This window comes from Anopheles arabiensis, chromosome 3, assembly GCF_016920715.1.
Source record: "Anopheles arabiensis isolate DONGOLA chromosome 3, AaraD3, whole genome shotgun sequence".
Classification (NCBI taxonomy): Eukaryota; Metazoa; Arthropoda; class Insecta; order Diptera; family Culicidae; genus Anopheles; species Anopheles arabiensis.
In genome coordinates this window covers 35509932-35518078 of record NC_053518.1, presented here as the reverse complement: position 1 = coordinate 35518078, position 8147 = coordinate 35509932, and the positions used below count along the sequence as shown (strand labels likewise).

The 8147-nt window shown below is 46.2% G+C and overlaps 3 protein-coding genes across 10 annotated transcripts in view; 1 reads left to right on the top strand and 2 right to left on the bottom strand.

The window, feature by feature from the left end:
* Positions 1 to 11: 11 nt before the first annotated feature.
* LOC120903077 (transcription initiation factor IIB) lies at positions 12 to 2891 on the bottom strand. Its single transcript, XM_040312289.1, has 4 exons — positions 2490 to 2891; positions 2049 to 2323; positions 1601 to 1975; positions 12 to 1480 (listed from the first exon to the last, which is right to left on the bottom strand). The coding sequence occupies exons 1-4, from the start codon at positions 2504 to 2506 to the stop codon at positions 1197 to 1199; spliced, it is 951 nt and encodes a 316-aa protein (XP_040168223.1). The 5' UTR covers positions 2507 to 2891; the 3' UTR covers positions 12 to 1196.
* A 344-nt stretch (positions 2892 to 3235) lies between these two features.
* LOC120899713 (angiopoietin-4-like) lies at positions 3236 to 4072 on the bottom strand. The gene has a single exon (XM_040305849.1). The coding sequence runs from the start codon at positions 4070 to 4072 to the stop codon at positions 3236 to 3238; it is 837 nt and encodes a 278-aa protein (XP_040161783.1).
* A 1032-nt stretch (positions 4073 to 5104) lies between these two features.
* The window catches only part of LOC120900502 (nesprin-1), a 93076-nt gene continuing 90033 nt past the window's right edge, over positions 5105 to 8147 (top strand). For all 8 annotated transcript variants that reach the window (XR_005739212.1, XM_040307583.1, XM_040307580.1 and 5 more), the window contains exon 1: positions 5105 to 5393. The gene's annotated coding sequence lies outside the window, so the exon portion shown is untranslated. The remainder of the gene's footprint in view (positions 5394 to 8147) is intronic.

Sequence of the window (8147 nt, the reverse complement as noted above, 5' to 3'; positions counted from 1 at the left end):
TCGGTTTATGGTTTGTTTTGTGTTACACTGTTTTATTTAGTTTTTATCTTATAAATCAGTTCATTATATGTTTCTAGTTCTTTTTTTATCTCACCACTTCTTATCCGCTTCCTTTTTCTTTGTTTGTTCCAACGATGGTGCCCATGTTTTTGTTTTGTATCCTCTCCTCTCATCCCCTCCCTCCTCATTTTACTATTTAAATGTACCGAGGGGGAAAGGGCTCTCTGTTCGCTGTCTCGCAAAGTATCAAAAATAATTCCTCATCTAAGTAAATAATCCCTTACAAAAGACAACGATAAACAACGAGCGTGAAAATAATACAATTCTTCATCAGGTTTTGTTTTTGCTTCTTCTTCTTCTTCTTTTTGGGAGGTGAGTGGAGGGTGGAGTGATGGTCAAGAGCCGCCCTTATTGCGCCCCAAACTGTGTTCCAAAAGGATGTTTGCGTGTACGCTATACAACTGATTCCGCTTGTGTGGTTCTATTCCTTTTTGCTGGGAACAAAACCATGTTCTGTCGATCACTGTGTGTGTATCGTCCTGTGTAATATAGTGAATCCTGTCTATTATCGATTTTAATTCCTTCCCCTAGGAGAGAGAAAAGGGGAGCGTTGGTGATTGGTTTTCGTAGCACCAAATCCAATTATAATTCCTATAAGACCTGATGGTGGTTGTTCGTATGACCTTTTCTGATCTACTCTGCTTGCTTCTCTACCGTGTTCCCGCTCAATCTATACACCGTATTAAATAATTCAATTCATCTGTGGAAAAGTTTGTACTCCCGTTATAGTAGTAGTAGTTGTAGTTTAAAGGGGATTTCAGGGAGGGCAAACACATACACTATTTGCTGCGATACAGAAATGAGCCAAATGTAAAAAAAGAAACAAAAATTATATAAAACACCAAAGAAAAAACAAGGAAGTAAATCAATACATTTGGTTGCACACCCAAGCGACTTGGAACATTGGACAGCATATAAGATCCGTTTTTTCCGTAGGGAGTGTGGGTGGTATTGATTTACAGTGTGCCCATCAGCAAATAGATAAGATTTTCCTTCTTTCTCTGCAGCGTGCGTGTGTGTGTGTGTGTGAATGTCCTTTTAAGCAGGGCGAGACACAGCAGCAGGCTTGGTTAGCTGAAAAAGCCCTCGGAAACCGTGCACATACACATACACCGGGGAGGGTAGGGATGGGGGGCTTACACCGGGGGCAGCTGATCGATCGGGGTGTGGAAGTTAAAGTCCTCGGGGAACAGTTCGGCCGCGTGCGGGTACATTAACCGGTACGACTGGCGGATCGTGACGTCGGCCACGCCGGCAATGTCGCCGATTTCCTTGTGTGTTTTCTTGTTGTCGGACGCTTGCGAGGCCATGTAGATGGCGGCTGCCGCCACGGAGATGGGCGATCGGCCGGGCACGATGTCCATTTCGACCGCTTTCCGGGCTATATGCGTAGCGGCACGCTGTACCACATTTGGTAGGTCTGGAGAGGGAAGAAAAATAATATTAAAATAATGATCGACAATAAGCCGTTTTGAATGACATCAACGACAAGGTGTAATTTAAAACGCATTAAAACTGTTAAATCGAAATGCACACGTACCCAGGTTGGCGCAGAAGCGGGACATGAAGTCGGCGGTGGTGATGAGATCGACGGAGGTGGCGAGCGCCTTGAGCGTGAGCTTGAAGCAGCGTCCGATCTCCTTTTTGCTGATCTTGCTGACGGCGCAGATCTCTTTGAACGTTCGCGGCACGCCCTCCTGCCGGCAGGCGATGTACAGACAGGCGGACGCTTTGGCATCGTTCGAGCGGCCCTTCAGGTTTTTGCCGTCGTGCACCTGCTTGAACAGATTGTTCGCCCGGTCGGTGATCGTTTTCGGCAGGTTAATCCGGTCCGCCATCGTGCTGATTTCCTTGAACGCCGCAATCAGCGCCCGGTCGGAGCTGCTCATCGTGCGGCGGTTCTGATACTTGGCAGCTGGCAATGGGAAGAACGGAAACAAATGCCTATAAAAACGTTCTCCTAAACACGGCGGCACAATTTGACCTACTTCCGAACGCATCGAACGACGCGGGACCAGTGCCGGGACCGATCATGGTGGACAGATCGCCTCCGCTGAGCAGCGGGTTTTCCGGCCCACCGACACGGGACGGGTCCACGCCTGCCTTTTCGTTGCTAAACGTACGCCATTCCGAGCCCACATCGATGACCCGATCACCCACCACCAGCCCACACTCGGAGCATATCATATCGCCGGCCCGGTAGTCCTCTATCAGTGGTGCCTCCGGGTGCGAGTAGCAGCACACTTTGTTCAAATGGGCGTCCCTGTGGAGGGTTGTTGAAAAGAAGACCACAATCAAATGGAAAGAAAAACAAATACACACACACACACACATAAAACGGGCTGCATTTACCCCGAAAGGGGCAGGACGAAGGCACGGTGGAGGTGTGCTGGAGACACACCACGATGCAATACATTATGCATACGCACCTTGATGAGCTTGCCATTGTGCCCGCGCCTGTCTCAGTTCCGTTCCGGGGTAAGAAGTTTCGTTGCCCGCTAGCCCACTGTCGGAGTGAATGTTTGCACTTTGGTGTGTTCTCTGCAAATGGGGGGCCCCACCAAAGTAACAACGTAGCAAACACCACAGCCACCGATGGCAGCACCAAACGCCAAGCGAACGGAGGGATTTACACGGCTTTGCTACGCCGCCACCGATGATGTTTCGTGTTTATCGTACGGGTAAGCACTTAATTAACACAGCGATTAGGCCGTTTGAATGTTTTGAAGCGACGAAAGGTGTGAAAATAATGTACAATTTTTGGGGTGTCCCGCGCCTTTTGCGTTGATTTGCTTCGCGGTTTGTTTCGATTTTGAGGCAAATGCGAACAGAGCTGTCAAACTTCGGATCGGCCTCGTCGGGAAACGTCAAATGTGTTGCTGGGGGGTAGGAATGTCACTGTTATGTTAGGAAGTGGTGTAGCGCGTGCAGTTTTGAACACATTTTAATAATAAATGTGCTAAAAGCATTGGTTTTAACTAAAAAGGTATTGAATAAAATGGAAAAAAGGTAATAATAAACAACGCGATGAATAAAGAGAGTATAATATAACGGCTCTTTTAGATCGCGGCTTAAAATCTTCGTCAGCCGATTTGACACGTGTTGTAAAGGGGGTATTCTACTAGTAAAAAAGTGAAATAAATACAAAATAATTAAAAAAGTATCTCCAAACTCTTTATTGCACACTTGAAAGCACATTTGGACGCTTTCTTATCATAACTTTCAACTGGCGCAAATTGGCACAGAACCGTTGAAAACCGGGCGAATCATGTCCGTGCGGCATATCGACAAACCAGAAGCCACACTCTTCCTCGATCATTGTGACGCGCGCCAGTGGATGCAAATTGTTCCGATCGTACGTTTGAAACCGGCGCAACTCAGTGGTCTCAGGAAATAGGCGCAGCCCGCCCCTTCCCGACCCAATCACCCTGATCGGAAAGTGATCCCGGCCGTTGTCGATCTCGAAGCGGTCGTATATACCAACGTGTTCCTGACCATCGCGGTTCAGAATAAACGCCACTTCGTATGATCGACCGTACGTGAGTGAGTGTAACCGTTGCAGACCAATGAAATGTTCCCCGTCCGGTTGACCGAAGCCTCGCCTGTACGCTTCCCACGTTTGATTGAAGGTATGATCGGGGCCATCGAAGCGGTTGTAGATTACCATCCAGCTGCCGTCTTCGAACGTTTGATTGCAGTACACGTTGTAGGGCGGTTCGGAACAAACTTTCAGTGGGTAAATGCCGGATCGTTGCTCTTTCACTTCACTGCAATCGGTTATTGCAGGGTTGCGTGTGCACGATCGTTCTTGATCGTTAGCTACGGACGCCATTAGCGTTGCCATTTGGGAGTTGAGTGTGTTCAGTTGGTCGCTGAGCTGGACTAGCTGCTCCTGTACTTCCTTCAACCGTGTGGCAGTGAGATCTGAGGAACGATGGCTATTCAGATCTTCTTGTTCAGCCGTTATTGTGACGGCGAGCAACACAGCTAAGAAGCAATTGTAGAACAACATGACTTTAATGTTCAATGACTAATAGCAAACTGAAGTAGAACGCTTCGATGTAGTACAATTACAGGCAATCAGTAATGTGTGCAATGTTGTGCGAACCTTTCCAATAAACAAGTTTCAAGGCGGCGCTACAGCAAGGTCAAACATGAGATAAGGATGTGTCAGATTACACAGACAAAACTTACTTCAGGCAAGAATCATCAACTCCTAGAAGATGGATTACGAAAAAAATGCATATAAAAGTAAGTTGTAATGCCCACTTTTTTATGTAAAACGCCTACAAGTATGCAACTGTTGAAACAAAATATGCTTTTTACTAGTAAAATTGAAATTAAATTCAGTGCAATAGGTTTTGAAGAAAGCAGAAGCCACTTATATGCAAAATATTGTTGTGCTAAGTAACAAGAAGAAGAAGCTTGTTTGAAAGACAAATTAAAGAATTAATTTTAGAAACGGATAGGATTAAAACTGGAGCTAGAGAGCGCCACAAGGCACGCAATTATTAAAACAAAGCAACACAAACTTTTCAGCAAAATGTATCTAACCCATGCCTAAGACGTGCTACTACTGAAGAACAGTTTCATTGCACTGTTCGGCTTTTTCGTGCTTCCGTGTTCTTCTTCCGGAAAGACACCACACATTGAGCAAATCTCCCACATTGAAACGGCAACGGCTGTTTCTAAACGTAAACAAAGCGCACCCTTTTCACCTACACACCCCGATATCTGCACACCAACCAATATCCGGTTTCACGAGATGTTGGCACGAATTGCACGCAGCATAAAACGGCACTCGCTGCACTCGAAATTAGATTAAACGAATAAAATACGACTCCCCCCCCCTCCCTCTGAACGCGTGACCTCAGCATTCTCTATCGCGTTCAAACGGCACACGATCGCGGCGATGACGTGTTTTGCGCAGGTCCCGTCGCGTATTGCCGGCGTATTGTTTTTTTTTTGTTTGCGCCTAGCCCGAGCACGATCGTGTTCGCGTTCGCGCTGCAACGCGGCCACAGAATTCAGTCGAACTCGTGATCTCGTCGGGAGCAGTCGTCGTGAAAAGCGCGTGTCCGCCACAAACGAAACCTAAACCAATCCAACCAAACACACACACATAACCAAAACCACAGGGAGAGTGTGTGTGGTTTGTGGCACAGTTTTCAAAAAGAAAAGTTCTAAAGAGGCCGCCCGGTGCCTTTCCTTTGTGCTTTCCGGCCTGTGTGTGTGTGTGGAGGTGTTTTTCTGTATTTTTTCTTTCTTGTTTTCACTATTCACAACGAAGACCGGCAAGTGCTTTGAAGGCCGCGAAGCGAACCGCACCACAGGTAATATATAGGTGACGGGGGCCGGGACGGGTTTTGGTGCTGATTTTTAGCCCCACTACAAACTACTACTAACGCACGCATCCTTTAACGTGCGTGAAACGGTGAAACGGAGAGTGCCAAAAGTGTGTGTGTGTGTTTGTGTGTGCTACATTTATATACGCAGCGGTTAAGCGGTGCGGTGTGCGTATGTAGCCGGGAAAGCGGGGAGAAAGGCTAATTAAAGAATTTTGCCAGCACACAGGAAATACGCATACGTGTGCGTACGTGCGTGCGTTGATGGTTGAAGGGAATGTAGTAGCAGCAGTGCTGAAGGAAAATTGGCAGATGAAGTGAAAAAAAAGAAGGAAAAAGTTTCAACGGCAATTTCAGCTTCACTCAGCTGTGTGTTTCAAAGTGTTACCGGGTATATGTGTGTGTTTGTAGGGGTAGTGCAAATGTCATGTTTAATTATCATCCACTGCAATCGGTTCTTTGCGGGGTGCAGTAAGGGGAGCGGTTGGGGCTCACCACGAGTTTATTACAAAATGGCAATGAGGCAACGTTTTGGGAAAGGTCATCGTAGCAGCCTGCGACCTGTGTGTGTGTCTGTCTGTATTGGACACGCGTTGGTTCCTTTTCGAGGTTATGTAACAGCGTGCAAAAGGGAAGGATAGCCAAAATCGTTCGTGTGCTAGTTTCATTGTGAGTGAGAAAGAGTGTTTTTTTGTGTGGTGAAATGCGCGATCAGAAAAAAACCGAGTGAAATTGTGTTTTATAATTAATTCTAATTCAAAGAAAGTCCTCTTAAGGCCTAGTGCGCCTAGAAATGACTTGCTATCGAAGCGAATTCAAGTGAAGTGCCTTTCTTCAGTGTTTTTCGTGAAGTGATCCTTTTTTTGTTGCTTCGTCTGCCTCTCTCCTTAGTGTGTTAAAATATTATACATTTCAAGTAGACCGCCCCGTCTTTCTGCGGGTACAAGTGGCCAGCGCCACTGTTCATCGGCTATTTTTGGAAGTTCGACTAATGGAAGCAAATCAAGAAGCAGCCGAAAACGACACACACGAAAAAAACCCTCTCACAGTGATCATGGCACACTAAGCACGAGGGACAAGACACCAACAGGCAGCAAGCGATAAGCAGATGGGAAAGGGGGCTAGTAGCACTGAAACGAAAATAAGCTAAAGAAGGTTACTACAGTGTGTCGAGGCCAAGTGAGAGAGCTGGGAGGGAAAATATTAAAAAAAAAATTGGCAAAAAACCTGCCTGTCCGCAGGCTGCAAAAATGGCAGCAATTTTGTTCATTAATATTTTTTCGTGACCATCACAACATCTGCTGGGTGGGAAAATGGTTGTGATTTTTCGTGCGATTTTACATGACGTGTCACGTTTTGCACCGACAAAGTGACACTTTGTGCATGTGTGTGTGTGTGTGAGTGATGTGTGTGTGCACCAACTCATCACGATGATCTCGGCCTTCGTCCTTGCTGTGTGCGTCATGAAACACCATGCGCCTCCGTCGATCGACGGCACGGCCATATGGCGCACGCGGCAGCAAGATGGATGGATTGAAACGCACCGCGAGCTCCGATGCTAGCTTTACGGCGACGCTTCACAGCTTGGCCAGTGAAAATAATGATATTTATTTATAAAAGCCACTAAGAAAAAAGCTAAAAAACCCGCCAGACACCGTCCGAATGCCCGTCGTCGCGCGTGTACGCGAGAGTGTAATTTGTAATTGCCGAAGGAGAATCGCAAATGTATCTTTTCTCCGTGCATGTGTTAGCATACGCGTGTGTGTGTGTTATTCTATTATTGTTTCTCCCTCGGGTTGTTTTTCTCTTCTAAGGTACACTATTTGCGCTTGTCGCTCGGTTCGATGGACGGTGTTTTGTTTTGCGATTTTTGGCTTTCCCGCAGACGCGCGGTATGTGCGCGGCTGTGTGTTGTGTGCTGTCCCCGTTTGCTAGTTACGCGTGATGCGTTCTGCAGGCCAGCATTTGGCACACACAGAACCACACACACCCAGAAGCAGCACACAATAAATGGTTGAGATATTTTTAGAGTAAACAGACGTCAGCTGCATGATAGACGGTTTATTAATACTTGCGATTCAACGGAGGTTGGTCGGCTTTCCCTTCGATTTGGCAAGTGTAGCGGGTTTGGTTACACAGGCGTTACACACGATCCAACCGTCTGCCAGGTACTGGGCTACATTGTACGGGAAAGGATGATGGTCTGATGTCTAATGAAACGCATGGCCTCTGGGTGGCGTTTTTGCTAGTGAATGGTTGAATCATAGCGAAAAAGAAATAGAGCTGCTCATGTTTTGTTAGTGTTTTAAAGGTTAACGGAGGTCAACCATTCATCCGTTACGGGGAGGCAAAATCACAAGACCGATTTTTGCCTCATTAGGAGGATATTTTTTCTATGATTAAAGCTGTTCAAATTCAGTTTTAATTACTTTAATGTAGATATGTTAAGCCTTCAATGTTCAATATTGGATACAAGATTTCACTCTACAAATCATTTCACTTAATCTCAGAAAGATCTTATTTGAATTGATCTTGTACTAATTGGGAACCGATTTTTCCAACTCAGTTTTGGTTCGAATGGGTTCGTTTCGTTTTCCAATTTGTTTTATCGCCCTCAAATTCCCATCTGCTTACGATCAGGCAAATCGCGGAGCTCTCTCTCCCCCACTCCAACCCCAAAGACCATCATAAAACAGATGGATGGAAAATGCATATTAATATATGTTCAGCAAGCGTGTTTGC

Excerpts from the sequence above, each read along its gene's own strand:
- LOC120903077 (XM_040312289.1), bottom strand. Across the intron at positions 1,976-2,048 it reads GTCGTTCGATGCGTTCGGAA|CTGCCAAGTATCAGAACCGC; the intron begins GTAGGTCAAATT and ends TCCCATTGCCAG. Across the intron at positions 1,481-1,600 it reads CCGCTTCTGCGCCAACCTGG|ACCTACCAAATGTGGTACAG; the intron begins GTACGTGTGCAT and ends TTCCCTCTCCAG.
- LOC120899713 (XM_040305849.1), bottom strand. The coding sequence starts at position 4,072 with ATGTTGTTCTACAATTGCTTCTTAGCTGTGTTGCTCGCCGTCACAATA.